The following is a 26,655-nucleotide window of genomic DNA, read 5'->3' on the forward strand; positions in this document are numbered from 1 at the left end:
GCCAGAATTCCTCCAGACGTGACGCTTGACATTCAGGCCAAAGAGTTCAATCTTGGTTTCATCAGACCAGAGAATCTTGTTTCTCATGGTCTGAGAGTCTTTAGGTGCCTTTTGGCAAACTCCAAGCGGGCTGTCATGTGCCTTTTACTGAGGAGTGGCTTCCGTCTGGACACTCTACAATAAAGGCCTGATTGGTGGAGTGCTGCAGAGATGGTTGTCCTTCTGGAAGGTTCTCCCATCTCCACAGGGGAACTCTAGAGCTCTGTCAGAGTGACCATCAGGTTCTTGATCACCTCCCTGACCAAGGCCCTTCTCCCCCGATTGCTCAGTTTGGCTGGGCGGCCAGCTCTAGGGAAGAGTCTTGGTAGTTCCAAACTTCTTCCATTTAAGAATGATGGAGGCCACTGTGCTCTTGGGGATCTACAATGCTGCATAAATTTTTTGGTACCCTTCCCCAGAACTGTGCCTCGACACAATCCTCTCGGAGCTCTACCGACAATTCCTTCGACCTCATGGCTTGGTTTTTGATCTGACATGCACTGTCAACTGTGGGACCTTATATAGACAGGTGTGTGCCTTTCCAAATCATGTCCAATCAATTGAATTTACCACAGGTGGACTCCAATCAAGTTATAGAAACATCTCAAGGATGATCAATGGAAACAGGATGCACCTGAGCTCAATTTTGAGTCTTGTAGCAAAGGGTCTGAATACTTATGTAAATAAGGTATTTCTGTTTTTTATTTTTAATACATTTGCAAAACATTCTAAAAACGTATTTTCGCTTTGTCATTATGGGGCACTGTTTGTAGATTGCTGAGGATTTTTTCTTTTTTTTAATCCATTTTAGAAAAAGGCTGTAACGTAACAAAATGTGGAAAAAGTCAAGGGGTCTGAATACTTTCCGAAGGTACTGTATATAATAGTACAGTTGTTTATAGTTTTTACCTCTAGAGTGCAGCATTGCCTCCTCTTAGAAATCTTGTACAGTGGTTTTTAACCTAGAGATTCTTCACCATCATGGGGGTCTCTTCAGGAATCTTCAGGAAATTGGGACATTCCTTACATTGTTCCACCCCCCCCCCCCACACACACCCCACCACACACACACACACACACACACACACAAACCCCACCACACACACACACACACACACATCCCGCCATTTTCTATAGTTTTTCTGGACAGTTTACTTTACTAAAGCTTCCACAGTGCTTTTAAGGCAAATAGCTAGCAGAGCATGAGGCAAACATTTCCAGCTGTTTGATGTAAATGATCATCATAAAACGTCAGAAGGATATAACGGACAATTTTGACCACATAGTCAGACAGTTTCTCCAACTCAACCAAAAATAAAAGTTAAAGAATGTGATTAAGCCAGTGGCTCAGATGGAACTATCCAAGCGGGACATTCTACAACTTCAACATCAACCATTGAACCCAACCTAATTGAATAAATCTTTATTTTAGTTTATGTCCATTCAGTTGGATATTTGTGGATAAGTTAATTTTCTAGTGTGCTGTGTGCTCCTGACTGTTCATTCTGCAACTGGTGACACCATTACTAGGGCGGAATCTTGTTCGGCCAACTGTTATCTGTATTTACGGTAAAAAATAAATTAAAAATATATGTTATGCCCGCCCCCTACCCCTGCCCATCTATTCGTCCCGTTGCTTTGCTCCGACGGAGAAAGCAGGAAAGAAGAAAAGGGGATAAGTGAATAAAAGACATACGTTGCGTTGGGAAGAGCGAGAATACGAGACGGATATGTAAGTAAAATAAAAGATACAAGTGGATTGAATGGATCGGTTGGTAGTGTTTTACTTAGTTCGCAAACCGCAGCGTCGTCAAGGAGTGGTCACTGGGCACAGATCAGCACGACTTTTCCAATGACGGTGATTGGGGTTAAAACGCCCAAATTCCGCTCAGCACGGATAGCCAGCTTGAAGCCTGTCTAGTAGGCCATTGTGTCCACCACAAGTGGAGGCGGAGGACCTGATATCTAGCTACCAAACATTTTAACCAGCACGGAAGGTTAGTTTAAATTTAAACAAGGCTGCTCGCTGTGTTAGCAACTAACGTTAGCGTGCCAGCTAACTTGTTCTAATCTAGCCACGGATGGTTAGTTCACTGGTTAACTAGTCAAACAAACAAACAAGCTAGCTAGCTAACGATAACTTGGTTAACTAATCCTCTTGTTAGCTAACAGTAGCTAACTGGTCAACCAACCGAACTAGCCCGAGCGTTTTAGAAATAGGAACTTGCTGCATTCTTGTCATTCATAACTAGCTAGCTGACGTTTTTCCATTGTTTTGTTAGCTAAACGTAGCTAGTCACTGTTAGCTAGATATGTTTGGATGAAAACCCATTAGAAAATCCAGATGGCGTAACTAACTAGCCATCGTTCCCTGAATAACCATGCACCGACTGATCTTTTGTTTGAATTTTACATTATCCTGGCCTCAATTGACCTCATTCAACTTCAACCTAACAATTTAAGCAAAATAACATTTTATAGATACAAAAAAATCTTAACACTTATTTTGGCCCGATTGCCATGTGAATGTCCTTGCTGACTAAAAATAATAGCTAGCTAGTTAGCTAAGTGTTTTTCGTGTTGGTACGGCTGGTTGATCAAATTAACCTAACTTTTTGGTGTCTGCTTCCCGGGCAACTCATTAATTTGACTAGTCACTATGCAAGACTGAAGTGTTTCAATTACATTTTTCAATGTTACACCTTCGTATTGACTGGTAACTTCTATGTTCTTGTTGTTATAGTATCTGAAGTGTGGTGACAACAGCCCCACTTCAAACGAGGGTCAAGCAAGCATACAGTGCTGACCACACCCGACACAGGTAAGGGTGGTTGAGTTGTCCTATGTTTTCTCCCCATGTGAAGGACTATAAAATAAACCAAGGCCTGAACTAAGAACAAGTTCTCCCTCCACCATATGTAATTAGAGGTGTTTGCTATTACCTTTTGTTGTTTTTGTCCTTACCAGTTACACAATGAGTGTATGGTTGCATGTGACTGTGGTAGTGGGTGGGGTGGTCTTCAAGTTGAATTCCCCCCACGGGTGTTTTTCCCCTGTCAGCTAACCTGTTCTGGTGGTTCCTGAGGGAACTTGTTTCATTAGGGAAAAGGTTGGGCGGGATTAACTGTCACCATGTGCTTTGAACCCGCTATTTTGGGTTGTAATTATTGGCTTTTGTATTTAATGTCTAGCTGAGGAAGCCAGTTAAGTCACTGTTTGTTGCTTGTTCATGTGAGGGGATGTTGGAATTCATTTGGGTATATCAGTCGTGTGTGTGGTGCCTGTGCAGGTGTTCCTTAGTCTGATGATAACAGTCAACAAGGGATCTCCCTGAGACCTTCACTGTGATGCATTGCAGGTGGAACAGGTGCTGCCTCTAACCCTGTGATAAACACAGCTTACAGTGGGGGGAAAAAAGTATTTAGTCAGCCACCAATTGTGCAAGTTCTCCCACTTAAAAAGATGAGAGGCCTGTAATTTTCATCATAGGTACTCGTCAACTATGACAGACAAAATGAGAAAAGAAATTCCAGAAAATCACATTGTAGGATTTTTAATGAATTTATTTGCAAATTATGGTGGAAAATAAGTATTTGGTCAATAACAAAAGTTTCTCAATACTTTGTTATATACCCTTTGTTGGCAATGATACAGGTCAAATGTTTTCTGTAAGTCTTCACAAGGTTTTCACACACTGTTGCTGGTATTTTGGCCCATTCCTCCATGCAGATCTCCTCTAGAGCAGTGATGTTTTGGGGCTGTCGCTGGGCAACACAGACTTTCAACTCCCTCCAAAGATTTTCTATGGGGTTGAGATCTGGAGACTGGCTAGGCCACTCCAGGACCTTGAAATGCTTCTTACGAAGCCACTCCTTCGTTGCCCGGGCGGTGTGTTTGGGATCATTGTCATGCTGAAAGACCCAGCCACGTTTCATCTTCAATGCCCTTGCTGATGGAAGGAGGTTTTCACTAAAAATCTCACGATACATGGCCCCATTCATTCTTTCCTTTACACGGATCAGTCGTCCTGGTCCCTTTGCAGAAAAACAGCCCCAAAGCATGATGTTTCCACCCCCATGCTTCACAGTAGGTATGGTGTTCTTTGGATGCAACTCAGCATTCTTTGTCCTCCAAACACGACGAGTTGAGTTTTTACATTTTACATTACATTTACGTCATTTAGCAGACGCTCTTATCCAGAGCGACTTACAAATTGGTGCATTCACCTTATAGCCAGTGGGATAACCACTTTACAATGACCATATGACATTCTCCCAATCCTCTTCTGGATCATCCAAATGCACTCTAGCAAACTTCAGACGGGCCTGGACATGTACTGGCTTAAGCAGGGGGACACGTCTGGCACTGCAGGATTTGAGTGCCTGGCGACGTAGTGTGTTACTGATGGTAGGCTTTGTTACTTTGGTCCCAGCTCTCTGCAGGTCATTCACTAGGTCCCCCCGTGTGGTTCTGGGATTTTTGCTCACCGTTCTTGTGATCATTTTGACCCCACGGGGTGAGATCTTGCGTGGAGCCCAAGATCGAGGGAGATTATCAGTGGTCTTGTATGTCTTCCATTTCCTAATAATTGCTCCCACAGTTGATTTCTTCAAACCAAGCTGCTTACCTATTGCAGATTCAGTCTTCCCAGCCTGGTGCAGGTCTACAATTTTGTTTCTGGTGTCCTTTGACAGCTCTTTGGTCTTGGCCATAGTGGAGTTTGGAGTGTGACTGTTTGAGGTTGTGGACAGGTGTCTTTTATACTGATAACAAGTTCAAACAGGTGCCATTAATACAGGTAACGAGTGGAGGACAGAGGAGCCTCTTAAAGAAGAAGTTACAGGTCTGTGAGAGCCAGAAATCTTGCTTGTTTGTAGGTGACCAAATACTTATTTTCCACCATAATTTGCAAATAAATTCATTAAAAATCCTACAATGTGATTTTCTGGATTTTTTTCCTCAATTTGTCTGTCATAGTTGACGTGTACCTATGATGAAAATTACAGGCCTCTCTCATCTTTTTAAGTGGGAGAACTTGCACAATTGGTGGCTGACTAAATACTTTTTTCCCCCACTGTATGTGTGGATGGCACGTGAGTGTGTCTGTGTACACTAACAGACCATGTTTTAGTTGGTGTGAAGTAGCTGAGATTGTTGAGATGCTACAGGCGATGTTTGTGTGACCAGATGAGTTGTCTGGAGGTTATAGTTGTTAACCTATCGGTGTCCCGTATATGGGACGGTTGAGCTAATGTGCGCAATGTGATTAGCATGACTGTTGTAAGTAACAGCAAACTTTCCAGGACATAGACATGTCTTATATGGGCAGAAAGCTTAAATTCTTGTTAATCTAACTGCACTGTCCAATTTACAGTAGCTATTACAGTGAAAAAACACCATGCTATTGTTTGAGAGTGCACAACAAAAAAAACGTATCACGGCAACTGGTTTGATACATTCACCCACCTCTGAAGGTAAATAATGTACTTAAATTCAGTGATCTTGCTCTGATTTGTCATCCTAAGGGTCCCAGAGATAAAATGTAGCATAGGTTTGTTTGATAAAATCCATTTTTATATTCAAATGTAGGAACCTGGTTGTACAGTTTGAACCCCTGCTGTCTCTGACTCCACACCCACCCTGCCCGGCCATCTAGATGTGTGAAAGTTAGTGTATAAGTTAATGATCCATCATGTATGACATTCCTGGGAGTGTGTAAACTTTTGTATGTTCTCTATAGTTATGTACTTGAAAATGTATCAATGGACCAATTCGGCACATTTGGGCAGACTTGATACAAAATAGTCCAGTATTGCAATGCTTCACTGGATCAATCTGAAACTTAGCACACACACTGCTGCCATCTAGTGGGCAAAACCTAAATTGTGCCTAAACTGCAATATTATATTGTGGCCTTTCTCTTGCATTTCAAAGATGATGGAACAAAAAAATAAATTTGAAAACGCATGTTTTTTTGTTTGTATGATCTATTACCAGATCTAATGTGTCATCTCCTACATTAATTTCACATTTCCACAAACTTCAAAGTGTTTCGAATGGTATCAAGAATATGCATATCCTTGCTACAGGCAGTTAGAATTGGGTATGTCATTTTAGGGTGAAAATGGAAAAAAAGGGTCCGATCCTTAAGAGGATAAATCACATTTTATTTGTCACATGCTTCGTAAACAACAGGTGTAGACTAACAGTGAAATGGTTACTTCCGAGCCCTTCTCAAAAATGCAGAGAGAAATATAGAAAAAATAATAACACAAAGAATGAATACACAATGAATAACGATAACTTGGCTATATACACTGGGCACCAGTACTGAGTCGATGTGCAGGGGTACGAGGTAATTGAGGGAGATATGTACATATAGGTAGGGTAACCAGAAACCATAATATGAATTAGCTAATAGCAATTACTACTTACAATTCATCACATCACGGGTGACCTCACCAGTAAAACACTTTCTAAAACTCGAAAGTTATCAGACGATGGGTAGTTTGTGCGCACCGCCATGTTTGCTTTTTTGTTTCAAGAGGTTATAAGAGGTTACAAGATGAGTTGGGTCTGTTTGCAGTATGCATGTTGAATATGGAATGCCGTTTGGGTCTTTCCGTGTCAAAGAAGATACAAGTCAAATAACACTATTTGACGCATCAAATAAGCTTGTTGACCAATCAGGACCTGAATATGACTGCACGGCACATAATAATTTAACACGTTAATGCATTTTTGTACGTTATTACACATTGATTACAGTCACTCGTATTTCATATGTCACAACGATTCACCGATACGTATGCTATGATGCTAGTAAAGTTTTGTCTCGCAGACCTGCCGCTGCTGCACGATCGCAGGCAAACTTCCCCAAGCGCTGGACTGGTCATAAAAAAGCTAGCTAGCTGATGTATGCAAACAATGTTCTTCCCCAAAAACATAGCAAAATGACAATCTGTTTCAGTAGCTATAGTTAGCTAGCTAACCTACTATGTGTATTGAACACTATTCCAGAGGGGAAACAATACAACGTGGATGTTTTGTAACCTGATAACTCTGAGGACGACGTTGGGAAAAAAGCACTTGGGTACTGAGTAGACTTATACCCCATTTCATTGATCCCCACTCCTTAGGTAAGGCTGTACAGTGCAATATGAATGTTAATACGCACAATAGGCTGACTGGGGAGGTGATTTCCCACAGTCAAAGTCCCGCAATAAGAGCTACGATGCTAGTATTTGCGTAAACTCTTCACAGTTGTGTTCTGTGGGTGTCACCTAGTAGACTGATATTTCATTGCTCCACATTCCAACCTTGTTTAACATTATCTAGTCTAAATATGGCATGATTCCAATTGCAAAAGCTGAAGAACATACGCACATCCAGGTAGTTTCTGCAGGTGTTGGAGTTGTAGGCAAACTCATGGAAAACAGAAAGGAAAACGCTGCTCATGCTCCCAGGTGATATTTATTTATAACAACAATTGTAACCATCGGCATCACTTTCAGAGGGACTTTTATTTTGAAGGTGAAATGCAAATTCCACTATTGTGGCTAATCCTTATTGTGACTAGCTTCACAACACAACCTGGTCCGGTCAAGCCATACTAGCCAGATGAAGCTAGCTGGCTGCTTATAACGTTAGTTTTGGGCAACGGGGTTAAGTAGCTGGCTAGCTAGTTATTTCAATAGGAGAACAACAAGTGGCTACCTAGCTAATACTTATTCACATGGATTCCTAAATCATTGCTAAGAATATAGAAAATGACTGCAGTTTCTACTGGTCATTGTTTTCAGGCTGGTTGCATTGGTGCTAGCTAGGTACCAAACTAAAGCTAGCTAGCTACCCCAGAGGTTGCTGATAACATCTGTATCAAAGATAATTGCCAACATTTTGGATCCTGCTTGTTTGATCCTGATCTAATTTCAAATGCTCACAGATGTTTTCCCATTCGGTCGAACAAATAGTGCCTTATTACCAACGCAGTATTGTACAGCTTTGACAGTAATGGTGGCGCTTGGTGTTATTTGACATGTATCTGTTTTGACACGCAAGGGGGTCTGTGATCTACCATAATTCCATCTTTGGTCTGACAGACGTTTACGTGACAACCAGAATGCATTGTATGATATCAACAAACATGGCGCCACACATAGCTGCAATTAGCTTAGCATTAGCTCATCATAATCAGTACAACCTTCAAAAAAGTATTTTACACACATCATATGTGTCCATTACAATCTATGCAAGAATCGGAATGCATGATTTGTCACCAGTACTTGAAAACGTGAATAAAACACGGATACATGCATACGGTGTGCTACAGTAGAAATTACAACACATATACAGAAACTATAATGATAACGTAATAAGGCACTTTGATAGGAACTCACATGTCCAAAGTTATCAGTAGTGAAGGCAATGCGGGCGCCAGCCGAAAAATGTGCCAGGGAGGAAAATTTAGTTTTTGGGCTCTCGTCGAAGAGAGAACTTTGTCAGACTCAGGAATGCCTCAAACGTAAATTGTCTGCAACAGTGAAATCGGTAACTTCTGTGAATTAATGAGGCGGAACACACCTCAATTCAAACTGTTGGTAGAAAATAAAACTGGTTAGAAAATAATTTGACATCGACATGTTGAAACAGCCTATAGATAATTAGCAGACAGTGTGCCTTGGTTTGAGGGAAGCGTGGGTTAACGGTCTTGTTGTGTAACAATCACATTTTGGAACAGTGAGTGCATTCTCACATCACGCGCATAAAGAAACCTCACGCTGGGGCGACCGTTAAAGATATTTGGGTACTCACGCGTGAAAAGGTTAAAGGTCTTATTCACATTGGCTACGGAGAGCGAGATCAGTCGTCAAGAACTGCTGGTGCTCTCATGCGTGGTTCAGTGTCGCTTGCCTCGAAGCGAGCATAGAAGCCATTTAGCTCGTCTGGTAGGCTCGAGTCACAGGGCAGCTCGAGGCTGGGTTTCCCTTTTGTAATCTGTGGTAGTTTGCAAGCCCTGCCACTTTCGAGCGTCAGAGCCAGCATGGTAGGATTCGATCTTAGTCCTGTATTGACGCTTTGTCTGTTTGATTGCTCTTCAGAGGTCATAGCGGGGTTTCTTATACGCGTCAGGATTAGTGTCCTGCTCCTTGAAAGTGGCAGCTCTAGCCTTTAGCTCAGTGTGGATGTTGCCTCCATAGCTTCTGGTTGGGATATGTGCATACAGTCACTGTGGGGATGATGTTGTTGATGCACTTATTAATGAATCCGGTGACTGATGTTGTAAACTCCTCAGTGTTATCGGGTGAATCATGTAAACATATTCCAGTCTGCTAGCGAAACAGTCCTGTATCTTAGCATCCACTTCATTGGACCACTTCTGTATTGAGCGTGTCACTGGTACTTCCTGTTTTTAGTTATTTTGCTTGTAAACAGGAATCACGAGGATAGAATTATGGTCAGATTTGCCAAAGGGAGGGCGAGGGAGAGCCTTGTATGGGTTTTTGTGTGTGGAGTAAAGGTGATGTAGAGTTTCTTTGCTTCTAGTTGCAAAGGTGACATGCTGGTAAAAACGAGGTCAAACTGATTTGTTTCCTTACATTAAAATCACTGGCCACGAGAAACGCTGCCTCTGGATGTGCATTTTCTTGTTTGCTTATGGCCCTATACAGACAGCCCTATACAGCTCGTTGAGTGTGGTCTTAGTGCCAGCATCGGTTTGTGGTGGTAAATAGACGGCTACGAAAAATATAGATAACTCTTTTGTTAAATAGTCTGGTCTGCAGCTTATCATGAGGTATTCTGAGGCGAGCAAGAACTTGAGACTTCCTTAACATTAGAGATTGTGCACCAGCTGTTGTTAACAAAGAGAGACCCCTCTCATCTTACCCGAGGCTGCCGTCCGATCGTAACGATGCATGGAAAAGACAATGAGGTGTATATTGTCCTTGTTCAGCAACGACTCCGAGAAACATAGGCTATTACAGTTCAGTTACATTCGCCAACAAAACAGAGGGCAATGGCGGTCTAGATGCTCGCTGACCTACTCTAATAATAACGCCACCTTGCTTGCCTTTTTCGCCGCCTTCTCTTTCAAGTCCCAGGGATCAGGACTGGTCCGGGGTAAGCATAACTTTGAGATGCTGACTCTTTGAAGTAGAAATCTTCATCCAAATCGAGGTTAGTGATCGCTGTTCTGATGTCCAGAAGCTGTTTTCGGTCATAGGATGTGGCAGAAACATTATGCACAAAAAAAATTAAGATCAGCTTAAGAACCGACACAAAATAGCAGAATTGGTCAGGAGCCTGTAAGACTGCAGCTATCCACTGCAGTGCCATCACTATTCTCCTCATGAGTCATAGGCTAAGTTTGTGTGTGTACACTGCACAGTGTTTGGGAGGTTCAGCGGGTGCATCTTTGTTGGTGTGTGTGTTAGGGGAGGTAAGTGGATTAGCAGTCTAATGCTTCAATCTTATTACCAGCCACGCACAATTAAATTGACACAAGTGACCGTAATCTAATTTATCGTCAAACACTAGCGCAAATGATGGACTTTCAGACTTTGTTTTCCCATAATGTCCTACTACTCAATCACTTTCTTCCTGGTCACTTGCTGCTGTTGCAGGTGCAGCAGAGATATCCACTACATTGCTAAAATTATGTGGACAACTGCTCTTGTTCCAAAATCATGGGCATTAATATGGAGTTGGGCCCCCCTTTGCTGCTATAACAGCCTCCACTCATCTGGGAAGGCTTTCCACTAGATGTTGGAACATTGCTGCAGGGACTTGCTTCCATTCAGCCACAAGACCAGTAGTGAGGTCAGGCACTGATGTTGGGCGATTAGGCCTGGCTTGCAGTCGGCATTCCAATTAATCCCAAAGGTATTCGATGGGGTTGAGGTCAGGGCTCTGTGCATGCAAATCAAGTTCTTACACACCAATCTCGACAAACCATTTCTGTATGGACCTCGCTTTGTGCATGGGGGCATTGTCATGCTGAAACAGGAAAGGGCCTTCCCTAAACTCTTGCCACAAAGTTGGAAGCACAGAATCGTCTAGAATGTCATTGAATGCTGTAGCATTAAGATTTCCCTTCACTGGAACTAAGGGGCCTAGCCCGAACCATGAAAAACTGCCCCAGACCATTATTCCTCCTCCACCAAACTTTACAGTTGGTACTATGCATTGGGGCAGGCAGCATTCTCCTGGCATCCGCCAAACCCAGATTCGTCCGTCGGACTGCCAGATGGTGAAGAGTTCATCACTCCAGAGAACGCTTTCCCACTGCTCCAGTGTCCAATGGTGGCTCCAGCCCACCACTCCAGCCGACACTTGGCATTGCGCATGGTGATCCTAGGCTTGTGTGCGGCTGCTCGGCCATGGAAACCCATTTCATGAAGCTCATGACGAACAGGTCTTGTGCTGACGTTGATTCCAGAGGCAGTTTGGAACTCGTAGTGAGTGTTGCAACCGAGGACAGACAATTTTTACGCGCTCTGCGCTTCAGCACTTGGCAGTCCAGTTCTGTGAGCTTCTGTGGCCTACCACTTCGCTGCTATAGAGCTGCTGCCTATGCTGTCTGACAAAATCACTGTTTTAGTAGTTCTTCAAAGTAAATAAGGCATACTTTTGTCTGCTGAATACCAACAATCACTTACAGTGCCCTCAAAGTATTCACACCCAGTCACTGTAAAGATACAGGTGTCCTTCCTTCCTAACTCAGTTGCCGGACAGGAAGGAAACCGCTCAGGGATTTCACCATGAGGACAATGGTGATTTTAAAACAGTTAGTTTAATGGCTGTGATAGTAGAAAACTGAGCATGGATCAACTATATTGTAGTTACTCTACAATACTAACCTAATTTACAGTGAAAAGAAGGAAGCCGGTACAGGAAAAAAAATATTCAACAACATGCGCCCTGTTTGCAACTAAGCACTAAAGTAAAACTGCAAAACATGTGGCAAAGCAATTAACTTTTTGACCTGAATATAAAGTCTTATGTTTGGGGCAAATCTAATACAACACATTACTGAGTACAACTCCATATTTCCAAGCATACAGTGCATTCGGAAAGTATTCAGACCACTTGACTTTTTCCTCATATTGTTACGTTACAGCCTTATTCTAAAATGTATTAAATCGTTTTTCCCCCTCAATGTACACGCAATACCCCATAATGACAAAGCAAAAACAGGCTATTAGAAATGTTTGCAAAATCATAAAAAATAAAAAACGGATCTTCATATTTACATTACATTTTACATTTTAGTAATTTAGTAGACTCACTTATCCAGAGCGACTTACAGTTAGTGAGTGCATACATTATTATTATTATATATATTTTTTTAATACTGGCCCCCCATGGGAATCGAACCCACAACCCTGGCATTGCAAACGCCATCCCTGCCGGCCATTCCCTCCCCTACCCTGGACGACGCTGGGCCAATTGTGCGCCGCCCCATGGGTCTCCCGGTCGCGGCCGGCTATGACAGAGCCTGGATGGATACATAAGTATTCAGACCTTTTACTCAGTACTTTGAAGCACCTTTGGCAGCGATTACAGCCTTGAGTCTTCTTGGGTATGATGCTACAAGCTTGGCACACCTGTATTTGTGGAGTTAATCCCCTACTCTGCAGATCCTCTCAAGCTGTCCGGTTGGATGGGGAGCGTTGCTACACAGCTATTTTCAGGTCTCTCCAGAGATGTTCAATCGGGTTCAAGCTCGGGCTCTGGCTGGGCCAGTCAAGGACATTCAGGGACTTGTCCCGAAGCAACTCCTGCATTGTCTTGGCTGTGTGCTGAGGGTCGTTGTCCTGTTGGAAGATTAACCTTCACCCCAGTCTGAGTTCCTGAGTGCTCTGGAGCAGGTTTTCATCAAGGATCTCTTTCTCTCGATCCTGACTAGTCTCCCAGTCCCTGAAAAACATCCCCACAGCATGATGCTGCCACCACCATGCTTCATCATCGGGATGGTGCCAGTATTCCTCCAGGCGTGACGCTTGGCATTCAGGCCAAAGAGTTCAATCTTGGTTTCATCAGACCAGAGAATCTTGTTTCTCATGGTCTGAGAGTCCTTTAGGTGCCTTTTGGCGAACTCCAAGTGGGCTGTCATGTGCCTTTTACTGACTAGTGGCTTCCGCCTGGCCACTCTACCGTAAAGGCCTGGTTTGGTGGAGTGTTGCAGTGATGGTTGTCCTTCTGGAAGGTTCTCCCATCTCCACAGAGGAGCTCTGTCAGAGTGACCATCAGGTTCTTTGTCACATCCCTGACCAAGACCCCTCTCCCCGATTGCTCAGTTTGGCCGGGCGACCAGCGCTAGGAGGAGTTTTTGTAGTTCCAAACTTCTTCCATTGAAGAATGACGGAGGCCACTGTGTTCTTGGGGACCTTCAATGCTGCAGAAATGTTTTGGTACCCTTCCCCAGATGTGTACCTCGACACAATCCTGTCTCGGAGCTTTACGGACAATTCCTTCGACCTCATGGCTTGGTTTTGTGGGACCTTAAATAGACAGGTGTGTGTCTTTCCAAGTAATGTCCAATCAATTTAATTTACCACAGGTGGACTCCAATTTGTAGAAACATCTCCAGGATGATCAATGGAAACAGGATGCACCTTAGCTCAATTTCGAGTCTCTTAGCAAAGGGTATGAATACTTAAGTATTTCTGTTTTTATTTGTAATACATCTGCAAAAATTTCTAGCCCTGTTTTTGCTTTCTCAATATGGGGTATTGTGTGTAGATTGAGAAATGTTGTAATTCATTTGAGAATAAGGCTGTAATGTAACAACATTTGGGAAAAGGGAAGGTGTCTGAATACTTTCCGAATGCACTGTAGTGGTGGCTGCATGAAGTTACGGGTATGCTTGTAATCGTTAAAGACTTGGGAATTCTTTAGGATAAAAAAAGAAACGGAATGGAGCTAAGCCCAGGCAAAACCCTAGAGGAAAACCTGGTTGTCTGCTTTCCACCGTTCACTGGGTGATGTATTCACCTTTCAGTAGGACAATAGCCTAAAACACAAGGCCAAATCTACACTGTAGTTGCTTACCAAGACAGTGAATGTTCCTGAGTGGCCAAGTTAGTTTTGACTTTAATCTACTTGAAAATCTATGGAAAGACCTGAAAATGGTTGTCTAGCAATGATCAAAAACAAATTTGACAGTGCTTGAAGAATTTTGAAAAAGATAATGGGCAAATGTTGCACAATCCAGTTGTGGAAATCTTAGACTTACCCAGAAAGACTCACAGCTGTAATCACTGCCAAAGGTGCTTCTACAAAGTATTGACTCGGGTGTGAATACTTATGTAAATGAGATTTCTGTATTTTGATAAATTTGCGAAAATGTCTAAACATGTTTACACTTTGTCATTATTGGGTATTGTGTGTCGATGGGTGAGGGGAATTTTTTTTACTTAATCAATTTTGATTTCGGGCTGTAACACAAAAAAATGTGGAATAAGTCAAAGGGTATGAGTACTTTCTGAAGGCAATGTAGGCCATGTTTTTTTCAGGTAGAGATACCTCGCGAAGCAACTGCTTTCTAGCCCTCTCGATCGCACGTTCTCTCGTCTCTATTACACACCTATTATTATAGCTCCGTGCTCAACACAGATAGGACAAGTAGGCAGGCACGCAATGGATTATGGTCATTGTAGTTAATTACCACGTTTTCTGCACTAAACAATGTGGAATTTTTAGGGCCTTCCTCTGACATCGCCTGGTATAGAGGTCCTGGATGGCAGGAAGCCGTACCCACTACCCTCTGTAGTGCCTTGCGGTCGGAGGCCCAGCAGTTGCCATACCAGGCTGTGATTCAACCAGTCAGGATGCTCTCGATGGTGCAAATATATAACCTTTTTGAGGATCTGAGGACCCATGCCAAATCTTTTCAGTCTCCTTAGGGGGAATGGGTTTTGTCGTGCCCTCTTCACGACTGTCTTGGAGTGCTTGGACCATGTTAGTTTGTTGGTGATGTGGACACCAAGGAACTTGAAGCTCTCAATCTGCTCCACTACAGCTCCGTTGATGAGAATGGGGTCATGCTCGGTCCTCTTCTTAATACATCTCACATTTCAGGCTTGATCTGATTTATCTCTACAGAAACCGTGCATTGAGCTCACAGAAAAAACATGAACAAAATGGATTCAAATAATTAAACAGACGTCGGTCAATTAGTTGTTTAAAACCCCATCGCTCAGCACTATAATGCATGAAAGCGACGCTGTATTCAGGTATCTCCAGGCTAGGGTGAGTCAAACTGACTGCTGCAGAATCAGACAGGACGATATGACTCGTGGTGTGTCAGTGCTGCATCAGTCATGCGTGCATGTATGAGTGCTCATGTATTCTGTATCATTGACCCTAAGGCACTCTGCTTTTATCTGCTGACGTGGTGACCTGGAGAAATTGACGTCACAGCGCGGTTTAAGTAATGGTTGGTTGTTGCGGTAGCATCCGCTTCTTCTTCCTCTTACAGGTTTTATTGATTAGTTTACTTCCTCAACACAAGAGTGGGAGGGAGGTTAGGGGTGAAGGTAGAAGCCTCAGTCATAGATGGAAGCGGAAGAACAGTGACCGCAGGAAGTGGCAGCGAGATTAGTGGCAACTTTGAACTGTTGCTGTACCCCATAGTCCAACCAAGGTCCATGAACTAAGAGAACTGAGCTTGAAGCGCTGAATCGGGTGTGGAACAAAGGGCTTGTGCACACCCTGCTGCTTATCTTCAGTAAAGACCACTGCTGTAGAGGAAATGGTTTCTAGTGGTTTACCATAGTGTGGTGGTGTAGTCGTGTCTTCACTCATCCCCAAAGGAGAATCCATAACATCCTGTTTCTTAGGAAGGGCCTGTGAAAGGAAGGGTGGGGGGAGGGAGGCAGCAATGTTTGCATTGTTCAACGATACTCACAGCTGACTTCCGATAGGCTTCAAGGATAAAATATCTTACTACTTACTTGAAAAGGGTGAGATGCAGCAATAGGTCAACTAGGAATCTGCTTAAAGCGACTGATTTAAAAAAATATATATATATCTGGTTGAAACGACTACAAAGTGTAAATAGGATCATTTTGGTCATAGTCGGTCTCGTCCAAAACAGAGATTTGGGAGATTATTAGGGGTAAAAAGGTATGTCACTGAAATGAAGGGTACGTAACAGTTTTCCTTGAGTTTGGGTTTATTTCAATCCTGCCCACAGCTGGCAGCACCCACTCAATCATCAATTTGGAGGGAAGCTGCACGCGATCCGATTGTAATGCCCAACACACTAGGGTTTAATAGCGTGAACCGGGTTGCCGAAATGTACTGTGATTTCTCGCCTAAACTCACTCCACGTTTCCCGTGATAAATAACAGAGAAACCAGTATATTGTAATACATGTATTACTATGAACAGCAGGATGGGAAATGGAACTGTTATATGCAATGTCTAAATCTGTCTTCTCATGGCCTTCTCTATGATCAATCATCAACGCTCAGTGTGTCTGTAATAGCCTATCCTATTGCTTATGCTGAAACTGTACACGCGACCTTGAAATGCAGTTAGTAGGCATACAGTAACAAAATTGGCTCCAATGTTTGAGCAACCGGTAGGGTAGGCTTTTATTGTAATGCCACAGAGGCAGAATGCAAAATCTGCAAGGGCAGAATAAAATGTAGCCTACAGGGGGTTCAACAAGTAGATTGATCGAACAGGCAAGCCTACACCCCCAACACTTGCGAGGCAAATGCAGAGAAGGGGCTTCAGCAAGTGGGGGGGGGGGGGGGGCTTTAGCAGCAAACCTCCTGGAACGATAGTCTTACCTCAAGCCGACACAAGCACTGGATGAAATTCTAGCAGAAAGGGCTGCGATTGATGGGTTCTCCTACCATACCATTGCAAACAGCATTGTGCTACACACTATCTGCCAGACTGTTCCACCGTGTGCTGCAGTCCAATTTCATCTTGAGCTCCTTCCCGAACTATTACTTTACGTAGCCTACCCCTGTAGTTTTTCATCACTGACCCCTGACTTGCGAAAGTGACACGCAAACTTTCTCCACTGTGCTGCGCAGCTCCCCTCTCAGCTCGTAGCTTACTGGGTGCGTTTCTTCACGCTCCCAATCTTCTTCAACACCAAGTTTATGTAGCTATATCTAAATCTGGCATCTCTACAAGGGACAATATTGACAAATTTCAATAGCACAAAATGTCAATGTCAACTTCAAACCAACCATAAATTGTAGAAATTCATATACAAATATTGAAAGCATTTAATGAGAACTAAAAGGTGTGAAACATGATGGATGATTGACGCTGAAGCAAAATCAGTAATTTCAGCCCCCCTTAAACACACAGTCTCAACCGCACTCCAATGCCTTCACGCTTGTGCTCACTCACACAAACTTCTCATTGTTCCAGTGGCCTCCCAAACTAACAGCTGCGAATTCCCCACTCTCTGTGGTTTACACGCAGACCCACACACCAATGACCAAAAAAACTTGCTCAATCACACGCAGATTCCTTATTTGTAAATGATAACAAAAATGTGTTTGGAGTTGTGGTAATGATGGGTTTCACTACATGAATGTGTGGAATGGCAGACTGGGTTTTGCTGGCTTTGTGAATGGGGTCACTGTGACCGAGGCTTGCCTTGAGATGTTGTTGTCTCCATACTGGACCCACAGTTCTCTACTACGGTTTGTTGTGTCTCAACTAGGGACTTTTGTAGCGATTTGACCTGACACAGTCTGAGGAATGTAAGCTCCGCTTTTCTTTTATTCAACACTCCTTATCTTCTCCCTACTCCTCCCCTCTCTTTCGCTCCTGCCTGTAGGGTAGATAACAGTTCTGTGCTGCTGTCCTGAGTCTGCCCATATAAGGGCATGTGTTACTAGACAGGAGTTTGTGCAGGTGGGCAGTGGCCTTTGGCTGTGTGTGTGTGTGTGTGTGTGTGTGTGTGTGTGTTAAAATGTCATCCATCCTCATCACTACTTCACACTCATCTGATTCCTGATCCCCTCTATTCCTAAATAAAGCAACCCTCTTGAGAAATATTTCTCCCTTTTTAAACAATAGAAATTGTATCTCTAGCTGCCTCTTCTGCTCCTGTGTCTCATCCTTCCTACCTCCTTTTTTCTCACACCCACATCCACTGCTCTTCTGGAGTAGCAGAGCAAAAAGCAACAAGGGAGCGGGAATCGGCCTGCACTAGACATGAAACGGGACGTGTGTGTGGTGAGTCACCAGACATACAGGAGCAGACGAGGCAGCTAGAGGTACTACTCAGTGATGTCATTCCATCCTGGCCATCTCTATCCTCGCTGTAGCTTGGTCTCTGACACGTTCTCTCACACTCTCTCTCTTGTTCTGCTTTCTCGTTCTCTCACACTCAGTCCCCCACAGGTGAAACTGTGAGTCAGCCCCCCCCCCCCCCCTTCCCATTTCACAATACACCTCTGTTCCTCCTTTCACCATATTACCCCTTGTCAACACCTCTCGCTCTTTCTCTCACACACACACCTACTGCAAGAAGTGTGAGTGCAGCTCCTTGTTTGTTGCCTAATGGTAAAAGGCCTAATGGTAACAGGCCCACCAAGAAATCTGACTGCCGATAGGTACTTATCACAGTAGGAGGCCATTACCTTCTCTTGCAAGGACAAAACATTTCCCTGCTTTGTACCGACCTGATACCGACAAACCTGTGGTGTATTCATTAGGGAAACAGTTTAAGAACCAAACAGAAGCAAATGGAACAAAATAGGGAGGGACCTAGCTGAATTCGTCCAATACAAACTCTTGTTTGTGTTTTCTGTTTGGAATAAATTGTTTGTTGTAAAATGTTTTGCAACAGAATCGGCATAATGATTACACCCCTGCCGTTTCTACTTGTAGAATCGCAGTGCTCGTCAGTGGCCGAGAACTTGACTTTGAGCCAATCAGAGAGTACGAGTTGATTTTCAGAAGCAGTTGTGCGAGTCCTGTGTGTGTGTCACCTCGGTCTCTCCCCATGCCCCTCCCTAGCCAAACCGGTTTGACAGGTGTATGTGTCCATGCTTGTTCGTGTGTGGCACCTTGTTATAGTAACCTTTTAAAACATCTCATGCACCCCTGGTTCCTGGTTTATCAGCAGATAAGCAAGTAATTACTACTGTCTGCCTGAGCCTTTATTTGTCTGGCTCCAATTATACTGTATGGTATCTAGTCCGTTCTATTGTGTGCTCTGAAGAGGCTGGAACTGAAAGAAACCGTGAGGGAGCGGGATGAAAGAGGGGACTTTGACAGAGGGGGAGAGATTGGTATAGAGAAAAAAGGTGCGAAAGGGCTGAGGGGGAGAGTGTGAGCGAGAAATAGTCTGGGGGAGAGATGGACGGACAGTACTGGAGGGCTTTAAAGAAAGAGAGGAGAGATTGTTCCTAGGAGTTGGTGTTCTTGTCTCTCTGCTAATGGTGTGTTTCGTCTGGCCCAGAAAAGAGCTGCAGTCTCAGCTGAGCCACAGCTACTGTAGTGATAAAGCTAGTGTAATATAGGTGTGTCCATTGTATTGTGTCTGGCGGGATAGCCACTGGGCTGTTTCGCCATATGAACAGATGCATCTATACATGGTTACATTCTGGGTTTTTTCTCAGCAGCACTTGTTTAGCTCTACATACTCAAGTGTTGTTTAGCGATCATCTTACTGCATTCTTAAACTTCTAAATATGTATTTTCACTCTTTCCTTCTCTTTGTTTCTCTCTGTCCCCCTCTGTAGTTTATTTTGCCCTGTCCATCCTCCTCCTCTTTGGGCCTATATCTACTCTACCCATGAGCCCCTGCAACTAGGGCTCAGCCTTTGACCTTGGCCTGACCTCTCACCTCTTCTCCAAAGCCACGCCCCTTGGTGAAGGTCTGTATATCTCTGCTCTTTTGCTCTATACCGAAACTTCTGTACTTTTCAGATACAAAAAAAACCCTGTTCGGTACTAGAATTTGTTTAGTTCGGTACTTCTGTCATGTGTTTCATGTGAGTCTGTTTATCAGCGCAGCCTCTTTATAGCACGAAGAGCAAAGTACCTTCTCCACTTACTCATTCTGTCTGGGCTGCATTGTTAGCATTGTATGCTGCACAGAAGTTAACACACTTGAATAATGCAACACAAAATGTTGAAAATGTTCATAACTGTTCGCAATACCATGTCCACACAGGCTAGAACACTTTTACAATGCAAGATTGTGGTCCTCTGTAGCTCAATTGGTAGAGCATGGCGCTTGTAACGCCAGGGTAGTGTGTTCGATCCCCGGGACCACCCATACGTAAAAATGTGTGCACACATGACTGTAAGTCGCTTTGGATAAAAGCGTCTGCTAAATAGCATATTATATTATTATAAGATGATACCGGTAGCTTCCTCCTTTAATTGTACTAGACTAACTTGCCTTGCTAGCTTACTGCTGACGCAAACGTCAATTCACTACCCTAATACTTTGTTTGTGATAATATGCAAACAATAATGCAACATATGCAGATTTTTAAAAAGCTGATTGTCACCAAAAACATTACTTCACTTGGTCTCCCTCGCTTCCTGTCTGGGTTCCACCAGATTCACAGTCAGATTCTGCCTCACAAATTACATCATTACTTTCTTAAAGAAACAGCGCACACTTTTTATAAAATAATTGTTTATTCTATGCAAATGTTGTTGATCAGATGCATATAAAATTGTTTCATCTGTAGCCCCATGAAATCAGCTAAAACAAGTTCAACTCAATGCATGCACACACTCCTGTTGAATAATATGCAATCAACTGTGTTGTGAATAGACCTAGGCTACATCTTGATTTACCCAGTTTATCAGAGATTTATCATTCAAATAAATTATTACCTTTTGTTGTTTTGTAGTTAGATTGGTAAAAACGGTCATTATGATTGTATAATTGATCATTAATGCATACATGGCTGTCTCTAAACTATTGACATAACGTTTTTCAAATGTAATGATATTTAACTCAAAAGGTGCTCAACGATTTAACAGAGCAGTAGCTGAGTTTATCTGTCTGGATCGAGCCATTCTGTGACTGGCTCACACGCATTCTTTTTTGTGTGTTATTGCTTTGGTATTAAGGATAGTGATGGTATCGCGTATAGTGATAATAAATCTGATGTCGAATTCAAAATGTAGAAAATAGTAAAAAAGAAAAAGGCCCTTGAATGAGTAGGTGTTCTAAAACTTTTGACCAGTAGTGTACTTCTATCTTTGACAGCTGGTCAAACCTCTTAGGGATTTCATGATGAGATTTGAGGCTTCCTGCTCTTTGCTTTAGTGCGGTTCATACTGCTATGGAGGTGTGTGTGGTTCTCTTTATAGTGTATGCCGTGTGTGTGTAACGTAGAGTGTAGGTTTGGGCGGTATCCAGATTTTCCTATCGTCATACCGTCCTCTCATCCCGGGATTTACGGTATTACTGGCTTAGTACTCAAGGGGGCGCCAAAAAACACAATGCCATTGGGCGTCTATTACCAGAATGCTAACAAAATTACCACAGGTAATAGCGAATTTCCATGGAGGCTACTAGCTAAATATGCTTATGAGTGCAAGTGAAAATAAACTAATTGCAGATAGTTAAGCCAGCTGACTAAAGTTATACATATATAGGTAGGAGCTACCGAATGTCATTTTTGGGGAGTTTGGACAGTTACAAGCGAATGTGAACGAGAGACATTGTGCAAATAAAAAAGTTTTGAAGCATGCTTGTCTGAAGGCAGAACAGTACTGGCTCTTGAGCAGCATATGTACACACTGTCTGTATGGAGTCTGGAGTCGCTAGGGCAACGGGCCTGCCTGCTCTGCTCAGAGAAGAGGGGGGAGGAGCAGATGGGCTGAGAATGGAAATAAGAAAAAACAAAAGAAAATCAAGATGTCAGTGGCAGATATACAAATAACTCATCCAAAGGGCTTTGACTTCTCAAACATGTCAGAAAGCTAGCACAATATGATGACACGTCACCTTATTAATTCATCCACTTAATTAGATAACCTGACCCCTAAGTTTAACTTGCTAGTTAATGCAGAATTTTGCGTTTTTCGCATAAGAAATATCTTGTAAACGCAGAGCTAAAATACTCCTTTTTGTAATTTCAGCTCAGCATCACTCATTTTGCCCTTCAGTTGCACTTCTGTCAGCAGACATTCTCTGACTGATGTTTAGCTACTTTTCTCCAGTACTTTTCTCCAGTAAAATGCAAGATTAACTTTAAGCAAAACATTTAGGAAATGTAGCTGGCTACATTCTTTCTATGATAAACATTAGAAATATGATGGCCATGCATTGTTTTTGACTAAAAATACCTTGCTTTTTCATTGTAAGCTCATTTACTTGTGTGGCTGCCAACCAAATAGCGTTGCACTTCTGTTCACGTTTTATATTGAAAAATGAATGTGTTGCACGTCCCTGATCACTCTTGAAGCAAAACACTGACTTTCAATATAAAACGTGACCCCTGTCAATACACAGCTGGACTCACCTGCTCCCGCTTTCTTCCTTTGCTATTTACAAACAAACGTGACTGGCTCAACTGTTCTGGGGAACTACAGTGAGCTTCATAATGTAAAATAATGTGACAGGTGAAATGAAGAACGCATTCTGCTTTATCTCCTAACGTATTGCACAAGTTGACTGCAGGTATTTACTTAAGTAGCTACAAATATAAACATTTATTGAAAAACTTTAAAGAAATAGTTTTGACGGTATTGAAAAACCATCCCGTGGCTATTGCCAAATACCCCGGTATACCGCCCAAGCCTAATAGAGTGTATGGAGCTGTGTGTGTGTGTGACTGCTCTCTCTGTAGAGTGTGTGTGTGTGTGTAACGGCTCTCTCTGTAGAGTGTATGGAGCAGTGTGAGAGCGCTGCGACTCTCCTGGAGTCGGTAAGGGAGCAGGAGGTGCAGTTTGAACAGCTGACCAGAGCGCTGGAGGAGGAGAGGAGGAGAGTGGGCCTCCCCAGCCCCCCGTCCCGCCCCCTCCCCCACACACAGGTAACACCCCAGCCCCACGTCTCCCCAGGGGAGATTTCCTAGGGTCGTTTCTAGATGCAGGCGAAAAGACCAGTCATAACCTAATCTTTCCTTCTATCCATCCCTCCATCATCCAGTGATTACTGTTATCACCCTCCATCCATCGCATCCAACCCCATAATCCATCCCTCCGTTCCTCCACTGGCGCCCTGGATTGTGTGTGGTACCTGTGCGTTGCATTTCAACCCTTATCCTTTAACACACTACTGTGTGTGTTTACATATCTCTACAGCTTTAACATGCCATGCATTATACGTCACGTACCTCTGCATAACTCCATCTCGCACCACCACACTTACTGCACTCCCATACACCATGCACACAAAACCTTCATACCACCCTTACATACCTTTGCAGGCCTCTGTCATGTAATTACAGCTATTCTCATCTTTGCCCCAGCATGTTGTGGTTAAAACTGCACCTGGAATGCTGCAGTCAGTTTTCACGCATGCAGCCTCATTCTACCACTAAGATCATAATTTTAAACGATGCACAATGTCAACTAAGAGGAACTGCTTCAAGAACTACTAATATGATTATGGCCTCCTATGTTATGTGATCATGTGTTTCTCCACAGCAGTGAAGTCACTATGCTTTACCATGCAGTTAGAGCCGTGAAGAGACATGGAGAATTCCTCTGTTTTACTGAGTAAACATCGGCTGATGGGGAAGGTGAAGGGGTTGCCTTTGTTGTCATCATGTTAGCAGGGCTAATTGGTTTAAGGTTGTCCAGTCATTCTCCTCTACCATGCTTAGTGTCAGCGTGTTAAGCAATGTTTCATGACTGTCACTGGGTGGGTGTTGCCTCTCCCGGTTCAGGTGTTCTTGTTTGTCTATTTTGACTTAAGTATAATTCCACGTTTGGACACTGATTCATTTGCTCCCATTGGAAACAACAGACTGGGGTCAGTTATAAAAAAAATTGTGAGTCTGCACTGCAGCCATGGAGCCACCTTTTTTTAATGTGTCCTACTTCCATCCATCCTTCATTGAAGTGATCTAACATGAAATGAGTGGTGAAAGAAAAGCAATGGTTGGGTCATTGATTACCTCAAAGGGAGAAGGAAAGGAAGGATGCATTTTCAAAGTATTAAAATGTGGCCGATGACTGAGGTATTGAGAGAACAAGGTCAGCTTGCTTAATGTGTCATGACGCCAGCAGTGTTCGGGTGGTTGTAGGGAGATGTTGTAGCCTAGGATACAACCCAGTTGGATCCTCTGTAATGTCTCTAAAGAAGTCTGTGGATATCAGTGTGTTCTCTTGGTTGACGGTTTCTCTCCTCCTCAGAACGGGCGTCTGGGGGATGCAGACATAGAACGACTGAAACTGAGTGAGGGATACATTAACGGGACACAGGTGTGTGCTGGTAGTGTGTGTGATGCCCTGTGTGTGTGTGATGCCCTGTGTGTGTGTGTGTGTGGGATGCCCTGTGTGTGTGGGATGCCCTGTGTGTGTGTGTGGGATGCCCTGTGTGTGTGTGTGGGATGCCCTGTGTGTGTGTGTGTGGGATGCCCTGTGTGTGTGTGTGTGGGATGCCCTGTGTGTGTGTGTGGGATGCCCTGTGTGTGTGTGGGATGCCCTGTGTGTGTGTGTGGGATGCCCTGTGTGTGTGTGTGGGATGCCCTGTGTGTGTGTGTGTGTGGGATGCCCTGTGTGTGTGTGTGTGTGTGGGATGCCCTGTGTGTGTGTGTGTGTGGGATGCCCTGTGTGTGTGTGTGTGGGATGCCCTGTGTGTGTGTGTGTGGGATGCCCTGTGTGTGTGTGTGTGTGTGTGGGAGGGATGCCCTGTGTGTGTGTGTGGGATGCCCTGTGTGTGTGTGTGTGTGTGTGTGTGTGTGTGTGTGTGTGGGATGCCCTGTGTGTGTGTGTGTGTGTGTGGGATGCCCTGTGTGTGTGTGTGTGTGGGATGCCCTGTGTGTGTGTGTGTGTGTGTGTGTGTGTGGGAGGGATGCCCTGTGTGTGTGTGTGTGTGTGTGTGATGCCCTGTGTGTGTGGGATGCCCTGTGTGTGTGTGGGATGCCCTGTGTGTGTGGGATGCCCTGTGTGTGTGGGATGCCCTGTGTGTGTGGGATGCCCTGTGTGTGTGTGTGGGATGCCCTGTGTGTGTGTGTGGGATGCCCTGTGTGTGTGTGTGTGGGATGCCCTGTGTGTGTGTGTGTGGGATGCCCTGTGTGTGTGTGTGTGGGATGCCCTGTGTGTGTGTGGGATGCCCTGTGTGTGTGTGTGGGATGCCCTGTGTGTGTGTGTGGGATGCCCTGTGTGTGGGATGCCCTGTGTGTGTGTGGGATGCCCTGTGTGTGTGTGTGTGTGGGATGCCCTGTGTGTGTGTGTGTGTGTGGGATGCCCTGTGTGTGTGTGTGTGTGGGATGCCCTGTGTGTGTGTGTGTGGGATGCCCTGTGTGTGTGTGTGTGTGTGTGTGTGGGATGCCCTGTGTGTGTGTGTGTGTGTGTGGGAGGGATGCCCTGTGTGTGTGTGTGGGATGCCCTGTGTGTGTGTGTGTGTGTGTGGGATGCCCTGTGTGTGTGTGTGTGTGTGTGGGATGCCCTGTGTGTGTGTGTGTGTGGGATGCCCTGTGTGTGTGTGTGTGTGTGTGGGAGGGATGCCCTGTGTGTGTGTGTGTGTGTGTGTGGGATGCCCTGTGTGTGTGGGATGCCCTGTGTGTGTGTGTGGGATGCCCTGTGTGTGTGTGTGTGTGGGATGCCCTGTGTGTGTGTGGGATGCCCTGTGTGTGTGTGTGTGTGTGTGTGTGTGTGTGTGTGTGTGGGATGCCCTGTGTGTGTGTGTGTGTGTGTGTGTGTGTGTGTGGGATGCCCTGTGTGTGTGTGTGTGTGGGATGCCCTGTGTGTGTGTGTGTGTGTGTGTGTGTGGGATGCCCTGTGTGTGTGTGTGGGATGCCCTGTGTGTGTGTGGGAGGGATGCCCTGTGTGTGTGTGTGGGATGCCCTGTGTGTGTGTGTGGGATGCCCTGTGTGTGTGGGATGCCCTGTGTGTGTGTGTGGGATGCCCTGTGTGTGTGTGTGTGGGATGCCCTGTGTGTGTGTGTGTGTGGGATGCCCTGTGTGTGTGTGGGATGCCCTGTGTGTGTGTGTGGGATGCCCTGTGTGTGTGTGTGGGATGCCCTGTGTGTGTGTGTGTGTGTGGGATGCCCTGTGTGTGTGTGTGTGTGTGTGTGTGTGTGTGTGTGTGTGGGATGCCCTGTGTGTGTGTGTGTGTGGGATGCCCTGTGTGTGTGTGTGTGGGATGCCCTGTGTGTGTGTGTGTGTGTGGGAGGGATGCCCTGTGTGTGTGTGTGTGTGTGTGGGATGCCCTGTGTGTGTGTGTGGGATGCCCTGTGTGTGTGTGTGTGGGATGCCCTGTGTGTGTGGGATGCCCTGTGTGTGTGTGGGATGCCCTGTGTGTGTGTGGGATGCCCTGTGTGTGTGTGTGTGTGTGTGTGTGTGTGTGTGGGATGCCCTGTGTGTGTGTGTGTGTGGGATGCCCTGTGTGTGTGTGTGTGTGGGATGCCCTGTGTGTGTGGGATGCCCTGTGTGTGTGTGTGTGTGGGATGCCCTGTGTGTGTGTGGGATGCCCTGTGTGTGT

The 26,655-nt window shown here is 44.4% G+C and overlaps 1 protein-coding gene across 6 annotated transcripts in view; it reads left to right on the top strand.

Annotated features, from left to right (window-relative positions):
• The first annotated feature begins 1,682 nt into the window (after window positions 1–1,682).
• LOC311107591 (catenin delta-1-like) overlaps window positions 1,683–26,655 on the top strand; it is a 40,492-nt gene continuing 15,519 nt past the window's right edge. For 3 of the 6 annotated variants that reach the window (XM_084150104.1, XM_084150103.1, XM_084150105.1), the window contains exons 1-2: window positions 22,831–23,036; window positions 24,364–24,432. In XM_084150104.1, coding sequence (XP_084006230.1) covers window positions 22,890–23,036; window positions 24,364–24,432 — 216 coding nt within the window. In that variant the 5' untranslated portion in view covers window positions 22,831–22,889. Of the gene's footprint in view, window positions 1,772–1,866; window positions 2,037–2,782; window positions 2,861–19,844; window positions 19,908–22,830; window positions 23,037–24,363; window positions 24,433–26,655 lie in introns of those variants that run through there. The other 3 variants (XM_084150106.1, XM_084150107.1, XM_084150102.1) reach the window with 3 other exon arrangements.

Source organism: Coregonus lavaretus (genome assembly GCF_964263955.1).
Source record: "Coregonus lavaretus genome assembly, chromosome: 32".
Lineage (NCBI taxonomy): Eukaryota > Metazoa > Chordata > Actinopteri > Salmoniformes > Salmonidae > Coregonus > Coregonus lavaretus.